Here is a 21,709-nt window from a genome sequence, read left to right as displayed (position 1 = left end):
ATAGGAGGACACATGTACGGCAACTTAAGTATGCAACAAAGTCCAGAAGGTTTAGGAATTTTGCTTAGAAGAGTTTGCATATGCATTTTAATATGCCATGCAGACATCAAATAATTATGAGTGAGCATATTACTATCCAAAAGTATCAGCAAATGTCATGCATTTCCAACACTGACGCACTGAGGACACAAACACTGCACACACAAAATACAGCTAAGCTGCACTATATATGCATAAATAAAGAACTAGTTGTGCAAAATGAAAATAAAGTGGAATTGTAGCTATCCTTTAAATATCTATGCGTTGTAATTCCTCCCCCAGCCAAAGGCTTCACTGCTCCTACTGGAAAAAATAATGACCAAGGTACACAGTACATAACAAAAATAATAAAATGGAGCTTTTGTTTTTATTTGGTGAAACATGTCCATAACAGGAAACATAACTGCTTTAAACAGCACTCAATTAACCTCAGAACTGATTCTGAATGCCTCTGTTAGGTAACTGACAATATTATGCAACATCTGCGGCTAGTTTGAGATAGAATGCAGAAACAAATAAGATGAATACCACCACAGTTCTCTGCAAGAACATGACATTTCAAGCATCGTTTTGCTAAATAGTTGGTGAGAAACTCTGTTTTGGTTGACTAAAAAGGCCCCAGATCACAGACAAGTTTAAAATTACTCCAATTCACTTAGAAAGCTTACATAACATATTTAGAACTTCAACATGCATGCTCTATGAAGCTTCAGTGTCAATCATTACTAATGGATAAAATAAAGGACAGATCAAAAAATAAATCTATAAAATATTCAGGGATGTTCTACAAAATAAGACAGTTGGGAACATACCTCTCAACGGTACAGATTTTCGCCTTATATTTTTGGCGTCTATATCACATAGTCAAAGTGTCAAAACTTCAACTATGTAAATATCGAACCCAAAAGTTCAAAAACTGCAAACAGCGATTTTTTTTCCCCAGGGAAAAAAGAAAGAAAAAAAAAACGCTGTACTGGTAACAAAACCCGGAAACACATGAACACTATATACCGTTTCTAATGTGGGGGGCTGTGCCCCCCACACCCCCCCCCACTTAAATATACCAACTCTGAGATCGCACCACAGTGGAGGAAATAGCAAAGCCGCGGAAACAGCCCACCGAATTAGATGTTCTACGGCTTCGTTATTTTTAGACTTTGAACTTCCTAGTTCGAAGTTTGGGAGTTCGGACATACGATATACACCTTATTTTTGGTCTGTTTCTCATAAAAATTGTGTTTTTTTGACAAATCACTGGGGTGATCCAAAGATTAAAGTCACTAAACAATGACATGCAAGTTTCAGACTTCATATCCTTCATAAAAATACATGCTAACACAAATCCTGTTATTCAAGCAACTCTAAAGTTGCTAAGAGCAATATTTAAAATGTGTCCATATTTTTGGGCTTTTGACCCCCCCCCCCCAATTAGGTCAGCTCAGTCTGGATTTCTTGAGCTAAGAGGTTGAAAGGTATGACTGGGAAAGTACAGTTGTGTACACTTACCATAAATGTAAATGTTCAAGTGCATTCAGTGAATACACTCTAACATCTACATTTACGGTAAGTGTACACAACTGTACTATGTTCTTCGTGTTTCAGTGTTGCAGTCATGGACAGGGGTGGAAGGACAGGTTAGAGTCCTAGGCATGGGTCAGCAGGCCCTGAAGAACTGCAGAGACAAACCCCTGCCCTAGACTTGGAAAAGAGGTAGGCGGTAATGTTTTGTAAAAGGTATGGACAGAGGTCCAGGTGGCAGCATCCAAGAGGTCCCTGGTGGGGACTCCTGTGAGGAAGGCTGTGGAAGTGGAGGCTTCCCTATTGGAATGGGTGTGGATAGACTTGGGGGGGTTCCCATGTAGTCTGTAGCAGAAATGGATACAGTGCGACATCCATTTGGAAAGGATTTGTTTGGAAATGGGCTTCAACTACTTGTCAGCTTTGCTCCTGGGGCAGAGGGGGTCTGTTTTTCTGAACAGTTTAGTACGGTCCAGATAGTATCCAGTTGTCTATGCACATCTAGACAGTGTAGAATTATTTCCCCCTTGTTTTGAGGGTTGGGAAAAAATGCGGGTAAGTGAATGGCCTGGTTGAGGGTCATATCAGATACCACCTTGGGCATAAAGGAGGGGTTAGTCCTCAGGGAGACCCTGTCTGCATGGAAAATGATGAAGGGCTCAACAGCCATGAGAACCTGAAGTTCTGATACCCTTCTGGCTGAGGTGACAGCAGTCTTCCAGGAGAGATATTTTAATTCTGTAGAAGCAGCAGGTTCAAAAAAAGGAAAAGTTAGTTTTTCTAGAACGTAATTCAGGTCCTAGGGTGGCGTGCGAGGCCTTCTGGGTGATATTAGAAGCCCCTCTGAGGAATTGCTTAAAGAATGAGAGAAGAGGCGTAGATCTGAATCATAAATGGGCAGAAATGGCTGAGGCATGGATTTTAATAGAGGAGAAAGAGACGCCACTTAACTCGGCTAGGTAATCCAAGATAAGAGGGTTGGAAGGTGCTGGCCCCTTTGGACTGGTTCCAGAGGCAGAATCTTTTCCATTTCCCTGCATATGATTTTCCATTTCCCTGCATATGATTTTCTGGTGCTGGGCCTTCTGGCCTATGTGATGATGTCTAGGACCGGTTAACAGGGACTCCTAGCTAGCCTTTAAGGTATACGCCATGTTGAAAGGTTGAGAGTCTGCAAGTCTGGGTGCAGTATCTTCCCCCTCACCTGGGTCAAGAGGTCTGAGATCAGGGGAAGCTGCTTGGGGGGGGTGGTCAGTAAGATCAAGCTGCGAAGTAAAGGTTAACAATGCTATCTGGGCCAATCTGGAGCAATGAGGATGGCCTTTAGTCTCTCCTCCCTTATTTTGATCAGTACCTTGGGAATAAGGGGCAGAGGAGGGAACGCGTACACAAACAGGGAGTGCCAGGGGAAGGTCGAGGCATCCACCTTCCATGCTAGGAGGCGATACTCCCTGGTACAGAACCTTTGCAGCTGGTGGTTGAGGTGCAAGGCAAAGAGATCCACTTCCAGAGTCCCCCACTCCTGAAGGATTTGCAGAAAGATTTCCCTGTGGAGCTGCCATTCCTGCGGAATCTGGGAGGTTGAATTTGAAAAAAATTTTTTACTGTTTGCATAGATTTTGCTTAGTCTTCCATCTTTTTAAGCACCTCTTCTGCTTTTTCCCCAAACAAGCACACCTTATTCTAGGGGTGCATCAATAAGTTTAGACTTGACATGATCAGGGAGAGGTTTTTCCTTCAGCCAAGCATGTCTCCTAATAACAAATACTGTCACTGCTGCCCTGCTAGAGGCTTCTAAGGCATCACATTTACACTGCAATGTGTGTTTGGCCACTTGACAAGCTGGGTGAAGTAAATCTGCTAACTCTTTTGAATTGGCACAGTCAGGAAAGGTAGAAATCTTCTGTTTTAATTGTTCCAAAGTGCGTTGTTGATATTTTAACATATGAAACGGAGTGCTGTGATAGCAAAGGTTGCAGAGGTGTATACTTTTATACTCAATCTGTCCAGAGCTATGCAGTCCTTGTCAGAAGGAAGAGGATTCTTGGCAGAACTAGTCTTGGCTCCTTTAGGTCCCTGTGTAATCACCTCTGGGGTCTGCAGCAGGATTTCTGTACAGGTATTTGTGAGAATCCGGTACTCTGTAGTACCTGCCAGGTTTACTGGGAGCAGGAGGGAGGGCATCGGGGGTTATGCTGGATTCATGGAAAACATCCTCCACCACTTCTAAAATAGGGGAGATGGCCAGGGGTCTGTGCTGGGGCAGGTCCAAGTCTTTTCTTAGACTGTAGGAGGTCCTGAGATTCCCATTGGAAATGTTCCCTGAGGGAGTGAAGGGTCTCCCCGAAGGAAAGGTCCTCTGGAGGGGATGTAGAAGGGATGGATTCCTCTGCATCTGAATCCTCATAAGCAGTTAAGGGATGCTGTTCCTCTTCAAAAACTGAATAATCAGATTCCTCAGTCCTGTCCTGTCAATTTCTGGAGAAGGGTGCCTTTTCCTTTTAGAAGAAGTGGCCCGACTACCCCGGATAAGGGAGAGGAGATCCTCTGCCATTTTAAGCACTTGTTCTTGGGGTGGTGGTGGTGGAGCAGTAGCAAGAAGCAGATTTCCTAGGAGAAGCCTGGCTTCTAGGCCTGAGAAAAATAAGTCAGTCCGAGAGAAACGGTAGTCGGATGCGACAATGTCAGTTTTTGTCTAGAATCGGTAGTGCAAAAGGCCTCCTCGGAAGCCGGTGCCTGCGTCGCGGCTCCAGACCCAACCGAGGCAGAGACAGCCAAAGGCTCGGAAGACAAAGAAGGTTTCTACGGCATACCGGACTCCGAAAGTGTCTTGGTAGAGGCCTGAGTAGATATCCAATTGGCCATCCGGGGCTACAAAAGTGCCTCACTGAATTCCGGAGAGCTGACAACCTGCTTAGCAGAAGCGTCATCGGAAGTCTTAGCCTTGTGTGGTCTGTCTCTATCTTTATCGTTATGTTTTTTCGGAATGTCCACATATTGTTGACCGACGGATGCCATATTGGAATGCGAAGATGGAACATGAAAATAACTGTCTACAAAAAGAGCTCTACGGCAAATGGTTCTCGCATTAAAGAGGGCATAGAACCGGCAATGGGGGGGGGACATCATGGTCTGGGCCTAAACAAGTGACACAGTAAGAATGGAAGTCTCGATGTGGGATACGCTTTCCACAGGCAAGACAATTGTTAACTTTTTCGGACATCGGTTAGTGCAAGAAAAAAAAGATCCCAAACAGGGTACTTAACTTTAGACGTTTTCAGCTGAAATTCACCTTTTGGTAGCAAATGACCGGCAGTCGTGAGAACTGCTTCTGCTACGGACTCCACAGCAAAAAAGACTGCTGATGTAATGACGTCGGCTGTCTTGCTTTATAGCACTGACGACCTGACATCAGACTACAGGCGACAGCAGCAGACGCAAAAAAATTGACTCTGGTATTCAGCCCGGCCAAGGGCTACCACAGCAGGGATAACCCACAGGTGAGGACTGCAACAGTCAAACACAAAGAACATCTGTAGTTTCAAGTCTATCATTCAACACCCCTGCCCAACATGCACATACACAAAATTTAGATTAGATTCCTCTGATGATGCGAGCTATTTCCATCTGTGTCATGCCAGCATAGTTAGCTGGAGTTTTGTAAAGAATTTTTTGTGTCATTTGACTGTTACACTGATTTGTGCTGCTGCATCAACAGTGTTATTATAACCGATTAAAAGTATAAACAAAGAATTCTGGAAGGGAAGAGTAGAAGCTTTTGAACTTGTTATATAGGTTTCAGATACTGCAACAAATCTTAGCAAAGGTCCGAGTGTGTACTGTACCAGAGCCAGGTGATCAGATGTGATGTAATTCTATAACCAGCACTGAAAGAATGGAACTCACAGCAGTTTGTTTTGTTTTCTTTGCACCTGATATAAAATATCTATGACAGTTATCACAGTCAGTTCGATTCAGTTAGAAGCACCTCACCTTGCCTTGTGGAAGTAAGCATTTCAGCATCCTATGCCTTGTGGAAGTAAGCATTTCAGCATCCTATCTTGACTTGCTGTACTAATTAAGTTAGCTAGAGAACAGTTATTCTTCACAGTCAGGAAACACAGTGAGATTACTTAAGTATTGTTTTTTTCTGCATCTGTGTGAATCTGTTTTTTTTCCTTCTGTGATTGAAACTCTGCTGTTTATTGTACGGAGATATTTCATATTATCACATTTAATAAAAACAGAAAATATTTAATATCTTTCATCATGGCTAGTCTTTTAAACAATACTTGTGCTTATTAGTCTTTTAGAGAATACTTGTGCTTATTTTAGTGACGCAGTGGCGACTCTGAAAATCCTTGCTACTTTGGTTACACTACCATTTATATTAGTATTGATTTTACTCAGCATAATTAGATACCCTTGCAAGAGCCTTAGAGTAGCCAACTGCTGGCAGTGTGGTTACCATATAGTCTGGGTAGAGGGACACAGCTAGTAAATATGTGCCAGCTTTTTCCAAATGTGTGTACGCGAAAATCAAATACCCAGGTGTGGGTGCATCAGCTACTTGGAAATGGGACACAGTGCTCCAAAGAGAGTCTTGTTTAGGATCTGGAGAGACAAAGTCCAGTCACAGGTCTGCAACATGTTCCTTGTGTGCTCTTGGGGGAAACTGATGCAAAGAGCTGCATTTTGAAAGTGTATGTGATTATACTGCAGAGTTAAACACTTACTTTCATAGGTAGGTGAGTGGGTGACAGGTTACCACTTTCTAAAGACTGGCAAACCTTTTGGTGAGGAAACAAGCCCTTAATACTGCCGGAGGACATGAGAATCTGGTTGGCAGACTGACAGTGCAACTCTACAGATGAGCTGGGGAGAAAAGGGGATGTTCTGGAGACGTGTCAGAACAGAAAGAAAGTTCCTCTACTGAACTGTCTGGAGACTCAATGGAATGGGCTGTCGCTTTGGAATAGGTCTGACCAATTCACAGCCAATGAGAGCAAGGGGGATAGGATCCAAAATATGAGAAGACTGTTTTCTTTGGAGAGAAAAAAAAAGCCCTTTACACCACCCCTAAAGCCAAGGGACCAGGAGAAGCACCAACCCACTCCCTCAAAGCCAAAGCTCCCTAGGAAACAGATCAAGGCTAATCCAGGATCTGAGCCTCAATGGGAGAATCAAATCCAAACTTCTAGGGCCGAAGCTCAGAGAAGGGATGGATCTGACAAGAAAGCAGCCAAACCTAACCCATTGGATCCAACTCCAACATTTCGGCTCTGAGACAGTCTGATAAGAGGGCATCTGAGCAGAACTAGTCAGGGAAACAAAGTGGAGGAGGAGGAAACCCTCCTTGGATCCAACACCGAACCTCTTGAGGATCTCGGATGTTGAAGCTCAGAAACCACAGGATGGATCAGAGAAGGAGGAAACACAGTCTCAGATGTAAAGGGCATACTCATGGATCCAACAGGGGACGGAGCTTGCAAGACCCCCATCTGGATCTGAGCAACTTTCGCATCATCCTAGCCACATCTGCTTCCGACAAGCTTTTTGAGGACCTACAGCAAGTAGGTGGATGGAAGCCTGGAATTCTCCTTTCGCGTCTGGAGAAGCTGAAAAGGCAAAGTGGGAGAGATTCTCTTAATCACATATTCTGGTGTGGTACTATTAAAGGAAGTACTCTGCTTTGAATCAGATGGCTTAGGATCCAAAGAAGGGACCAGTGGAGCAATAGGCATCACTGTAAGAACCAAAGTGTTAGGATCCAAAGGCTTCGGATCCAAATGACAAGACGTCTTAGGATCCATGGAGGTTGGACCAGACAGTCTCCTGGTCTTGGTCAGCGACTCCAAAGAAGTCCAGGGGGACTTAAAAAGGAGAATGCCTATACTGCTCCAGAGGAGCAGACTTGCTTGAGTTAAAGTGGGGTTGAGCCCCGGTTGAGCCCCTGGAGTGGAATTGAGCCCCTGGAGTGGAAGGAGGAGACAGAAGAAACAAACTAATCTTGAAGGGACTTCTATCTGCTAGGGCCCTTAGATTGAAAACTGGCACATATTCTGCATGCCATATCCAAATGTCATCCCCAGACAATAAAGACACTCTTTGTAGGCATCAGTGTTTGGGATCTTATGTCCACACGAATTGCATTTTTTAAACCCCGTAGGTTTGTCTGACATAGCAATGAAACACAGAAGGTAAAGAATTAAAACTTTTTTAAGGCAACAAATACACAAGATTAAAAACTACCAACTGTGGAAAAAATAGAAATACCCTACAGTAAAAAGAGGAACACTAATGATGGTAACTGGAAAGAAGTACTGCAGAACAGTACACAGAAGAAGCAAGGAAACAAAGAAAAAAGGTCCCCATCGACCAGCGAAAACTAGAGGGAGGAGAATGGAAACAAAAGGTTTATGAAAGGAGGAAGAACTGAATAACTCGCAGTTAAACAACCCAGCTATGTCACTCAAGAGTAGAACCTGCATCTGTTCATGAAGGGGGCACAAGAGATATGGGGCAACAAGGATGGAGTAGGCATTACGGGTAGAGGATGAGATCGACAGGTGGATCTGAGGTCTGGTAAATGTAGCCAAGTTGGATCAGACCTGAACCCATAAGTGACATCAGATCACACTCTGAACCAACAGAAACTGTACCACTGCATGTATGTTTTAAGATGATTTATAAAGGTTTGTTTTTAGAACTGATTTACTGGTGTTGTTTATTCATTACTACTATGATACAATCCAGGGATTTAAATGGCAAACAATTACATAGTTAAATTAGTCTATTAATGCATTAACTAAATGATGCATAAATATACGTGGTTTTAATCCTGATTTTTATTTTGATGAAGTCCTGTTGGTTTGTGGACAAAAACACAGAGAATTTTGTGTGTGTGGCATTAAAAAAAAAAACATTTAAGCAGGTGTGCCATCTTTTTTCAGGATTCCAGCCGTTTAGCTGATAGCAGTATCCAGTGGTGCAGTTTTTGTTTGGTTCAACATACATAAACAAATATAAACTTGTAGGATTTACACATAGTGTATTATACATGGTATACATGCGTACAATATATACTAGGACGCAGTAGACAGTGTTGTCACCTCACAGCAAGAGGTTCCCCAGCTCGATTCTCAGGTGAGATGCCTTCTGTGCAGTGTTTGCATGTCCTCCCAGTGTTCTCATGGGTTTCCTATGGGTGCTCCGGTTTCCTCCCACATTCCAAAGACATGCAGTAGGTGGCATGGACACTAAATTGGCCAAAGGCACGAGTGGACGTGCGAGTGCATGGTGTGGGAAGAACTACCACAGCACGGCTAGCCACCCGGCAGTGTAAACCTTGGCTCTAGATGATCGTCACTGTGAAGTGACATCTGATCCCATGTGTACAAATGGGGAAAAAAAAGAGATTGTGGATGGATTGACAGATATTATACACTCTAACGTATATCTACTCTTCTTTCAAACATTTTTTTACATTATGTAAAAGGCTGTAGGAGAAACAAGGCAGCTGGCCTTGTCTAAATTACCTTGAATGAACATGCAGTAACTTCAAAATTCAGCAATTTAAGTAGTAACACCACAACTCTCTCCATGTGTCACAATGGAACTGTGGTTTAAGACAGAATAAGTCAGGAGTGAAGGATGGGGGATATGGAGTAAGCAGCATAGTTTAAAATCGACAAGTCTGTAGGAGGTGGAGCTCAAAGGGGAAACCATGTGGCTACATAACAACTAAGCGAAACAGAGGGGGATTGGTGGGCAGAAATAAAACAAACACTGAAGTGGGACAAACCAATAAAACACTGGAGAATAAAACTGAAGGGTTCTTTAGTAAGAACAGCAGGGAATTAAAGGTGGTATGGCAGAGAAAGGGCAACTATTGCTGTTAAAAGCTGCAGGAGAGGAAAAAAAAAAAAAAAAACACGTGAAAATACAAAACTGAAAGTACATTTGAAAGGTGGGGAATGGAAAGAAAGTAGTAAACCATGAGGACAAGGAAAGGGATGCTAACAAAGGCACTATATGGGCAAATGTGGAATACAAGAAAGTGGTAATCTTAACATAATGAAGAACCACTTGTGGGGGGGCTGGAAAAAGGAGAATGGTGTACTACTAAGAGTCTCCACCATGACAAAACTTATTTAAAAGGTACATGTACTGGATCAGCACAAAAAAAAAGTAAAAAGCTATTAGAAGGCAAGAAGCCATACAGCATGGAAGGTCATGAAAGACCCACACATAACAGAGGGAAAATAGCAAAGAAGCAAAGCAGAGGGCAAAGGAAACTGTATGACCTCTGCGATAAGGGGATGAGGAGGAGGAGCAAACAAATGGCATTGTTCAATATGTGCACTGCAAAACTGTGATAAAGTGAAAGCTACTCATTTTGGACAGGCCTGTGGTCTGCCCTATATTAATACAAACCTCGGTGATGTGGTCAATTTTTTCCCAGTGTTCCACTTTAACCTATTAATGGCAGTTTGTTAAATCTTGAAAGTATTCATATATTAGTGTATTAACCTATAAAAAAAGTTAACAACATACACATGTTAAATGTGGTGAGCTACAAAACACCTGAATTCTGCAAGTTAAAGACCCACACCCCCTTTCACACGCTCTAAAGCTCTCAGAATCAAGTGGAAATTTGGTCTAGGTTGGTGACTTGCTAACAGCAATAGCTAAAGACCATTGTCAAAAATACACTCACTGAATAGCTAACAGTGCCAGATTTTGTTAACACTACATATTAGACACATAAATCACTCCAGTCCTGCAGAAGACTTGAAAGGTATCCTGCAGAAGGCTTGAAAGGTGTCACAATGGATTAGTTTGTTCCATGCATCACAGATCAGCTTACTGAAGTCTCAGACAAGTGGTAAACAACTCTTTGTTCTTTTACTTGGTTAACTTGATACGCAGTTTGATGTCAGAATATTTCCTGCTTAAAACTGCTCTGACCTCAATACATAGCAAACTAGTTTTGCCTTTACAAATGCAGCAGCTAAAATTTCCTGTAATCCATGGCCTGTGGCAGTTTGCTATGAAATGTAACAAATTATTAAGATCAAATGGAGACTGTATAAAGGGAAGATTGGCAGGTGCAGCAATAACAGGCATGCAAAACAGAAAACCTAAAATGTTGGAATTAAGAAGTTACACTTAACACCGGTTGTACAAAGCACCCCCCCCCAACATCCCCAAAACATGCTTTCTCCAGTACAAACAATGTAGCCAATATCCCATGGATAGAATTAAAGTAGCACTCTTTTTTTTTTTTTTTTAAGCGTGGCAGAGTTTCTTTTTTTCTAATGTCATATACAAAAATTTGGTGCGTAAATGGGATGTCTTGAGTGTAAAATGGGAAATATATGTATATGTGTATAAATAGATATTAAAAACTATGAACTATTATTAAATATGGCCCGGCAATATTAATGAAATATAAATAATATAAATAATATATATAATTGATATAAATATATATAAATATATAAATATAAAAATGTAAATATGATATGATCAAATAGGAGTGGGGAACAACTAATAAAACCAAGACATGATATAATAATCCATAAAAATGTTTATACACACCCACTAAAACCCCTTAATATTGTTCAACCATAGAATGGGCTTAATGCTAGTGTATTCATTTAAACCAGGGTGTTGATTAGCATTAAGTAATAACTGCATCCTCAATTCTGACAAATCTAAATTATATTTAATTAATTTTCCTTGTAAATCCACATTCTGATGTATGACACCAAAAAACTTAAAGGAATGATCTTGAAATTGATTAATGTGTCTGGCAAGGGCATTCGTTAATTTATTATTCTTAATATCCAATAAATGTTCTTTTACTCTATCCCTTAGATGTCTACTAGTTTTGCCTACATAAAATCCCTCGCACTGTTGACAAGCAGCAATATAAACAACATTTTTGGTATAACAATTTATGTACTGACTAATCCTAATATTGTATTTATTGACTGTCACAACAGTGTCAATATTAATCATATGCTTACAGGTTGAACATCTACCACATTTAAAATTACCCACAGGTTTTAGTGAACCAATGTGGGTATTAATATTCAAACTCTCGAATATGTCCTTAAAGGAGGTGTCCTTCCTAAAAACATATTTAACATTCCCTGCAAACATTTCGCCAAGAGATTTGTCTGTACTTATAAGTTTCCAATTTTTGTTAATAATGTCTTTTATACATGAAGAAATACCATTAAAAGTGGTAATATACAAAGGAATATTATTACAAATAAATTTACTCACATCTATAGCTTGACTTGGATGACTTTCTCTAGGAATCAAATCCTTACTATGTAATATGGGTTTATAAATACCCTTATTTCTTTTACATTTCACTTCTTTAGCTATATCACTACAAAATTCAGGTGGATATCCCCTGTTTAAAAATAAACCGCTGATATATGTGATTTCCTGATCAAAGTCCACGTCCTCACTGACCATTCTTGCTGCCCTCACCATCTGTCCTTTAACCACCGCTTTTTTCTGATGGTGAGGGTGCCAGCTGTCAAAATGTAGGTACGAATTTGAAGAGGTGGACTTCCTATGTATATTTGACACCAACTTCTTCTCAACCTTATCATAAGTTAGCTTGATATCCAAATAACTAATGCTTTCCTGACTAATAACATATGTGAATTTTAAAAAGGATACACTGTTATTAATGTACTCTAAAAAACATTTTAAAATTGCTTGCTCCCCTTTCCAAATAATAAATAAATCATCTAAAAACCGACCATAAAATTTAATGTATTTAAAATATTCTGAATTAAACACATAATTTACTTCCCAGTAAGTTAAAACAAAATTCGCGAAACCCGGGGCACACGCTGCCCCCATGGCTACGCCACTAACCTGTTTATAATAGGCCCCATCAAAAAATATAAAATTGTTTTTTAATACAATGCCCATTAATTTGACTAAAACATTAATCTTATTCTGATCATACAGGTTAGTGTAATATAATTGTTCCTCTAACCAATCCAAACCTCTATCATGGGGTATAACCGTGTACAAATTGCACACGTCCATGGTGACAAAAGTGTCATTAACTTCAAATTCTACGGCTTTGATTTTCCCCAAAAAGTCCCAGGAGTCCTTAAGAATATATGAAAAAAATGCAATACCCGGCTTCAAATGATAGTCCAAGAATTTACTAATGAAATGTGTCTTACTGCGTTTGCCGTCTACTATTGGTCTAAATTGTAGGTTGTCCAAGCCTTTGTGTATTTTTGGGATACCAAAAATACCACTAATCACAGGAAAGTCATTCTGTAAAAATTGCCATTCATGTTCATCCACTTCTCCTTGAAACAGCATATCAAATAGATAAACACTTAGTATTACAATTGCATAGCCCTGGACATGAAATGTGCTTGTCGAAATGGTGTACTTGTAGTCCTTAAACACACAAGTATGGACCTTCATTAATATATCTACACCATCTACATGAACCACATTTTTCATAAATGACTGCCCTTTCAAGAATACCTTTGAGGGTATTACCTCTACTGTAAACTGTCGAGGGTTCTAAACCTAAAACTTCTTTAGTACGATCACTTAAGCAAAACTTCCATGCATTCCTTAAGCATAAGCCCAATCCACGAGACCTGTCATTGTATTTTAATACGAACATTGCACCCGCTTTTTCTTTTCTAACATCGTCAATAACCATTACATTTTTCCATAATATTGGAAAATAACATAACATGTTTCTTTTTCATCATGACCTCTTTTTTTAATGTTGAGTAACAATTTCAATGGATACCCCCGGTCTAAAAACATTCCTATCAATTTGTAAATCGTTTTGAAAAGTCTCATCACTGACTAACCTAGATGTTCTCACCATCTGTCCCTTTATGATGCCTTTTCTCTGGTGAAAGGGGTGACAACTATTGAAATGCAACAATTAGTTAGAATAGGTCTCTTTTCTATAAATGTTATTGGAGACACCTTTTGATGTTTTCTTGATTGTTATATCTAAAAAAAAATAATTTCCTCATTGTTCCAAGTGTAAGTAAACCTAAGAAATTGAGTTGTAGCATTTAAATAATCAATAAACTCAACAATAGTTTGTTCATCATTGTTTTATTTTATGGTACTTGCCAAGACTTGAGTAGGAATTCAATTTCAGCTCAACTACTCTACTCTGCATGCTGACTTTTCATCTCTCCATTTTGCTGTATGCAGAGACCAAAATACGCACATGACTCCCTCCCAAGACTATACTCAGTTCAGAAACATTACAACATGCATTACAGGCTGGGACAAACTACATACATTTTGGGAAAAACCACATACCCGCAGATGGTATATTACCAGACTGCAACCACCCTCCTCCCTAGGTGAAGATCCAGTCAGCACACAGAGTTAAGCAGCAACACACCATTTGTTGTACAAAAAACCGCTGCCAACATAGTTTCCCATGGCATAGGCAAACCTGCTATCACAACCACACCATCCCTATCTTCACATCGTGACACTGGTGCCAATTTCCCATCAGTGGGAGCTCTCACAGTACTAGATCTCCTCATTAAACACATTATGGCAATGGCCCTAGATCTGCTATCATGACTAATGAATGCAAAATATTCGTGACGCACTACTGAACCGTGAAACAACAAATAAGTAAGGTAGGTCAGACACATTAGGGGCTGGAGTAACGATCAAGTTGTTTACCTTACAAATATTAAAGGTACGGGATTTGATTCTCACCTTTGGAAACCATCTCTAGGCTTAAAAATGCCCCCTGTGATCATTAGCCTATCAAGAACGTAGGTTCTCAATATATGAACATCACACAGCAATAGTTTCCTGCAGTGTCAAGATACACAGCAAATCTGTGACAGGAGTACAGAGTGCACAAGTTGTACTAATTCAAAAAAGTGTTGCTACTCACATGCAGACAGTCATTACCACAATCCATGCATATGAATCGTGGTAATGACAGTAGGTGTGTAAAGTACAGTGCATAGAATACATTTACACAACACTGAGCTACGCTTATGAAAAAGTCCTGCCCATCTGGTCAACTAGAGAATTTCTGAAACTCAATTCTCTTTATACCGTCTTCTGGTCAAGAGACCAAATTTTTTACTAGAATGTAGGGCTGCAGCAGAAAATTAACACCCTACAGTCAACAAGCAGATGTACTGAAAAAAAACATGACAGTTTCCCCTTTCTCTATACAAACTTTCACATCCAAAAACCAACACCTTTCAAATCTGTTTGAATGCCAATATATTAAAAAATGTATTCAAGGAGTAATAAAGCAAGACGTAGCCTGCAGTCCCAAACCCTTGCGTGTATCGCAGCATTGTAAAATATCTCATAGGGAGCTCTGAGATCCAAGAAATGTGCACAGCACAGCACACCACACCTCAGTTAACTTAAAAAAAAGACAAGAGTTCAGACAAATACAACAAAGCAGCTTTGGAAAGGCAGGCAAGTTAAAGTCTGATAAACTACAGTGACAAATTTAGAAACATGCAAACAAGGAGAAAAGTAGTAGGGCTGTTTAGACAATTTCATCAACATCCATACTATACAACACTGAACTGCATTTTCAACGGCTAATGTTCAAAACGAAGAACTTAGTTAATGATGTGCACCTCAGCACCAGACCTCATCAGTGTCAGACATGTGCATGTAGTGTCTGTCAGGTTGTGTTATGTATTTAAAAATAATTTGAGAACCTAAGTGTGAATCAACTGATGCTTCTGTGGATTCCCACTTTGTTCACTATGTAAGGCGCTGTTAGTAAAAGAGCATGGTGCACACGGACTTTTCCCCTTTTGCCACTATTGTACAATCTCAACCATGACATACATTTATTTACATAACAAGGGTTGTACAAAACTAACATTATTTTAATGTATTTTGGAGCAACTGTGCAGTCAAGTGAGTTTGGTTAGCATTTTGAATTTTCTGTGGTATTCACAGTCAACTATTGTCCGTATATTTTATATACGTGTACGGACAATCCTGCTGACTACAGAGCTAACGGATAGCTATCTGGTCTGTTACACAGTGTCAAATGCACTCCCAGTAGAATACAGAACCTATATTGCTTTGTGCAATGGTGACTGCTGCTTCCTTGGAGTTTCACTTGTGGCTGCAGTTGTGTGATTATGAAGTTAGTAAATACCAAGTTAAGGAATGTGCTGGTGCACAAGTTACAGCATCCTTTTGCAATCAATGAAGGTACATGTTCCTTCTTTGTGATGCTGTTTTTTTTTATGCTTCTTGTCAAAAGAGTTAGTAGTTATTGTGCCATTTCGCTGATACACAACCCACTGATGCCAGCATATCAGTGTATCCACACACATCCATCCATGCATACAAATATGTACACACACACACACACACACACACACACACACACACACACACACACACACACACACTTTTCAGTTATTTGTTAAGGGTAAGTGAACGGTAAATGCAACCTGTGTGACAGATGACTTGTAGAATACTTGACTAATCTAAGCATTTTTATTTAGTTATAATTTCTTTGGACACTAGTGTTTGATATCATCCTTAGGTCATTTACATTACATATACTTCCTGTAATTCTTCTCTTAACTTTTAACAATAATGCTTGTGAAAATATCCTATACAAAAATGTCTACAATGACAAGGCAACTTTAAAAAGCAAAGCACAGAGATCCTACACACACACACACACACACACACACACACACACACACACACTACTTATGAACTACAGAAAAATCCACATCTCAAAGACCATGGTGTCGAATACAAAATACCATTCCATAAATCACAGGTGAAAATTAAAATCATAACCCATACACTCACTACAAAAAAGACAAACTATATTAAACACAAGAAGTTGTTGAGTACAGCATTTGCAGGACAAGCAAATAAAAAAAATGAGAAAAGCATCTGTAATGTACTTGCCGAACTGTAAGATACAAGTAACTCTACATCTCCAAAGTTTCATTTAAACATGTGATCCCACAACCGTTAAGTGATAAAACACTTATTTCATGTTGATGTTTTACCAGTTCCCAACTGCCATTCTTATGCAGGCCTAGGACGCACAGCCCTTCTTCTTGCACTTTGACTGTGGTATACAGGCTTTCTATCCAATTATACTAACATCCATTAACAGATGAGTAGATTAATTCCTGCTGTTCTGTACTTAACCCGCTCCCATCCTCTCCATGACTGCTTTGCTGTTCTTCCTTAACACAGAAAATGAGCTTTGCAAATCTGATATGTTGCATGACAAATGAACAGTAAAATAAAAACACAGCATCACACACCTACAGTTAGACTGCAGATTACTACCTAGCTTTTTTCTGTTGTCTTCTACAGCTAGTATTATTGACAATACTATTTGGCAGTTGAGTGGCTGCAGTCAAGCAGCAAAACAGACAGTTGGCGATTGGTGACCATTTACAAACTAATGACAATCTTAACAGACAGCAGTAAACCTCCCAGGCTAATTAATGAGACACCAGTTATCTGACCACTTCAACAATGTCTATAAAAAAAAAAAAAAAAAAAAGTGTCGCTCCACATCTATATATACATATAGAGCACACACAAGCACGCATTATACACACACTATATATATATATATATATATATATATATATATATATATATATATATATATATATATACATACATACACACACACACATATATACACACACACACACACACACACACACACACACACACACACACACACACATACATATGTTTCATTTGCCCCAACTTCCAAATGACCGACACCAAATGACCGACACTTCTGACAAGTATTACTGGCAAATAAATGGGATATGCCCCCTTCCCCACTGTAGTGCGACCCTGGAGTTACAATATATAGGTGGGGGGCACAGCCCCTCACTTAATGTCATATTATATTGTGTAGTTTTGCTTTAATATTGTTTAGTAAAACAAAAAGTAAGTAGGGGGCATTGCCCCCCACACCCCCCTAACTATATATTCTAGCTCCAGGGTCGCACTACAGTGGGGAAGGGGGCATATCCCATTTACGTGCCAATAATACTTGGTCAAATGAAGTAGACCCATTATATATATATACATATATATATATATATATATATATATATATAGATTAAAAAAAAAAAACCACACACACAGACACACACTATGCACTTCCAAGGGAAGACAGCCTTGTCTCACAGACATACCATTTAAGACGTTTTGCCATACCCACATGGAATACCACCACTCTCTCACTTTAGACTGTATTGCAGATAGCAGACTTGATAGAAACACTTGCACTGACTGCACTTGCATCCTTCGCTACCTGCAGACAGCATGACTTTTCCATACAAAGATCATACAACATCAGAAATGCACACAAGTTAGATATCAAAAGGAATCAATGTGTAAAAATTGAGTAAAACATCTAAACCAAGAAAAAAAAAAAAAAATGCTAAAGAAAATTTTCAAATTGATGCCAGCTAGCAAAATCCCTCCCTGTACATACACTGCACATTTAAGTTTTTGCTCCAACAAAGAACAGTGATGCTCATACCTTTCAACAATTTCAGGTTTTTGCCTCATATTTCGGACTGTTCCTCATAAAAATGTGTATTTTTCTGGCAACTCACGGATGACTGACGTCAATAATAACAGACATTTTAGCTTCAGACATTATATCCTTCAGAAAATACATATTAATGTAAAACCTATTATTTTAACAAATTTCTAAGTTTATAAGACCATTATTTAAAATATGTTCCCATTTTTTGTTTTGTCCAGATATCTTGGTCTGGTGGTGATGCTTGCTGCAAAGCAAAGTCAGATTTTTTGACACATCCAAATGATAAAACAGTTTCATAGAGCAAAACCTCTCCCCAATAATGTCCGAGACTTTTAAACCATATTCATAAGCATTTTCCTTTAGACCTCAATTACCCACCACTACACACGACTTTAAGGACACACGCATTAAAACAATTTTTCTACTACCTCTACCGCAAAATACAAAAGTAAGTTCTGAAATAACTGTTACACTGTTGCTACCTAGTTTTCCAGTACAGTTGTTACACAATTAAAAGTCCTGGTTAAGAATGTCATACTGCTACTATGTAAGGTGCTCATACACTTCAGGGAACAAACTCTCCAATATTCAAAATGTAATACTGCTAAGAGGATTTAATGTATAAAGCATACTAGGAATGCAAAGAAATAAGTCAAAGCTGCTCAAGAAACAAGTACAAACAAGTGTAAAGTCTCTAAGCCTGACTGACAACTAGATTAAACAAAAACAATTAAATGCTCAGTCCCAGTACACATTAGCAAAGTACTACCACAATCCAGGAGGTATGGGGGGGGGGGCTAAAGACTGCACACGATACATTAATGGGAAAGTTTTACTGCAGCTCAAGGCATATAGATTAAACTTTTCCAGAGACACTAGTGTAATCCATAAGTATTGCTGAAGCCTCCAAAACAACAGATATTTAGAAGTTAAAGGGTGACATCAGGAAGAAAAAAAACAAAAAAAAAAAAAAAACACTGTCAGAGGGAGTTAAATTCTGCTGAAAATTTTTAAATCTGGTTAAATCGTACAAAACCTCAAGCTCCCACAACTCAGGAACATTCATTTCCATTGATTTGTTTAAGCCCTTAATTAAAATGTTAGATATGGATATGGATAGGATAGAAAATGTAACTTACACCATCCACATGTAACACACATCAGCAATCATCAAACAAAATATGACAGCAAGTTAAATAAAGACCCAAGATTTCGGTTTACTGCTTTATTACAGTTTCTCTCTCCTTTCTCTCACCCCAGAAGGACAATATATAAATACAAACATTTTTACAAAAATATATACAATAGCAAAGCGAGTTATTTAATATTCAACAATAGTTATCAAAATAACAAACAAGAAAACATGGCTGCTGCTTTCATATAGGTCTGAATTGCCAAAAACTTACCACTTTCAACACTGAAAATGGTCTACAGATTCATTACTGGGATTAACCATGATGGTTAACAATAGACTACTGGCACAATGCACAACCCACTGAAAGTTTGTAAAAAGACACTAATGAGCTGTACATTGGTTGATGTCAGAATGCAATAAGCCATACCCAAAACAATTTCAATCCATCAATTGCAGACTGCACATCAATACATTGCCTATCCTGCACCTTGTTAACAATACAATCTCGAAGTTTAAAGCAAAACGAAACAAGGGCTCTTAACAAGACAGCTCAACTTTGAAGAAAAGCACATCAAAGGCCACTTTATAATGAGCGGAGAAGTGCTGGCTTAACAATCCTATACCTCTCCCATGGCAATCCCCCCTTAGTTAGGACCACAGTGCACCATACCCCCCCCCCCCCCCATACACACAACTTTACCAGCCCTCCTTTGGCATTGTTGCCTTCCACCACAAGACTGCAACAAAATAAATAAATGGCATTGCAACCTGTAATACTATCAACCTTGTGGGACAATGTTCCCCCTGACAACTTTTTCATGCCTTTTTTTCTATGGATCACACTTGTGTAATCAGAGCCCCTTCTTTTACAAAAGGGGAGGGCCATGGTGGAAAACTTCATGAGTGATGTCAGTAGGGGAAAACAATCTTTAGCAGGCTACCCCCCCCCCCCCTCCCGGACCTACACTAACCACATACAGAAAAGATTTCAAACCAAAGGTGGAGAAGCAACCGCGTATAGTATAACAGTGATCAACGAGATAACCATAACAGTTGCTCTAACTTAAACTACTGCAAAGCACGATCTACTGCCCCCCCCCCAAAAAAAAATCGTACACTATGTTTTGCATACATAAATACAAATGTTACAACAATAAAGTGCTTGCAAAACAGTCTATATAACTAAAACTGCCATCGAGTTGTACCACAACCCAGACACTGCAAACAGCAGTTACCCGTTCAATAGAAAGTAACAGGAAACCGTGTCCATTACAGCTGTTCGAGCACAGCTGACGGAGGTGAAGCAAGGTTGTGAGATAAACAATATTAAATTACAAAAAAAAAAAAAATACGCAGATCTCTAGTTTTCACTTAAAAAGAACTGCCAGCACTCGAATGTCAAGTATCGAATGGTAAATCTATGAACATGTGTAGTTTAAACCCATTATTTCAGTGTGATCGCGAAGACCGGAGACGAACTACTGAAACTGCTAAGTAATCAGTTTGAAGTTTTGTAGAAGACATGTGGTGGCAGCAGGAACTTACCATAGCGAAACCTGAGAGCAGTGCTGACGTCCTGCTGGAAGCTTTGAGCTTGGCCCTACTCAAATACAGCCTTCTCCAGGACAGAGCCTGCATCGAGTGCTCGTTCAGACTCATCAGCTCCCTATAACTGCGACTAATCCACTCAGAGTACGACAGGCGCTCCTCCCCTTCAAAGGCTGCCCAGTGATCGACTAGTCTTGACACGGAAGAGTCGGCTAACATGAGACGGACAACACCTCCAGGCAGTAGCACACGATTACAGCCCCATCCTTCCGACGCCGTCACAAGCCTCACCTACACACACGCATATAACCATCCGCAGCTTGATCTTTAGCCGAAACCCAGAAGCCAGCGCGACACATAGCCGCGCCCTCCTGCCGGCTGCCCGCCCTTTCTTGTCTCCTTTGCAGTATGCAGTTGCTCTACAGAAGGGTTATAGTTGGTACCTTTGTATACTCTACTGCTGTAATGGGAAGGGCTGAGTTTTGCCCCGAGACTTAATGCCTCTCAACTGTCCACATTTTTGCCTCATATTTTTGGTCTGTTCCTCATAAAATTTGTAGTTTTTCTGGCAAATCATTGGAATGGTTTGGGGATTAAAGTCAAAGTAATACATTTGAGTTTCAGACTTCATTTCCTTCAGAAAAATGTATGCTAACATACATCATGTTAGTCAATCAATTTTCTATGTAAATTTATAAGAAGAATATTTAAAACGTGTCCTTATTTTGGGGTCTTTGCCCCCCCCCCCCCCCACACACACACACACATTATGTCTATGTCAGGCTTTGCTCAGATTTCTTTTGCTAAGAGGTTGAGAGGTTTGGACTTAACCTTGCTCTTCCTAGGGTTACCAGTGCATTGATAAAAAG

General features: G+C 39.8%; 1 protein-coding gene across 1 annotated transcript in view; it reads right to left on the bottom strand.

Annotated features, from left to right (window-relative positions):
- ORAI1 (ORAI calcium release-activated calcium modulator 1) overlaps positions 1-21,165 on the bottom strand; it is a 211,501-nt gene extending 190,336 nt beyond the window's left edge. The window contains exon 1 of the mRNA XM_044068659.1: positions 20,838-21,165. Within this exon, the coding sequence (XP_043924594.1) occupies positions 20,838-21,059 (222 nt within the window). The 5' untranslated portion in view covers positions 21,060-21,165. The remainder of the gene's footprint in view (positions 1-20,837) is intronic.
- Between the last annotated feature and the right edge of the window lie 544 nt (positions 21,166-21,709).

Source organism: Protopterus annectens, chromosome 4.part0 (genome assembly GCF_019279795.1).
Source record: "Protopterus annectens isolate FY-2018-M chromosome 4.part0, PAN1.0, whole genome shotgun sequence".
NCBI lineage: Eukaryota > Metazoa > Chordata > Ceratodontiformes > Protopteridae > Protopterus > Protopterus annectens.
Note: the sequence above shows the minus strand (reverse complement) of the source record. Positions and strands in the feature narration are given on the sequence as shown.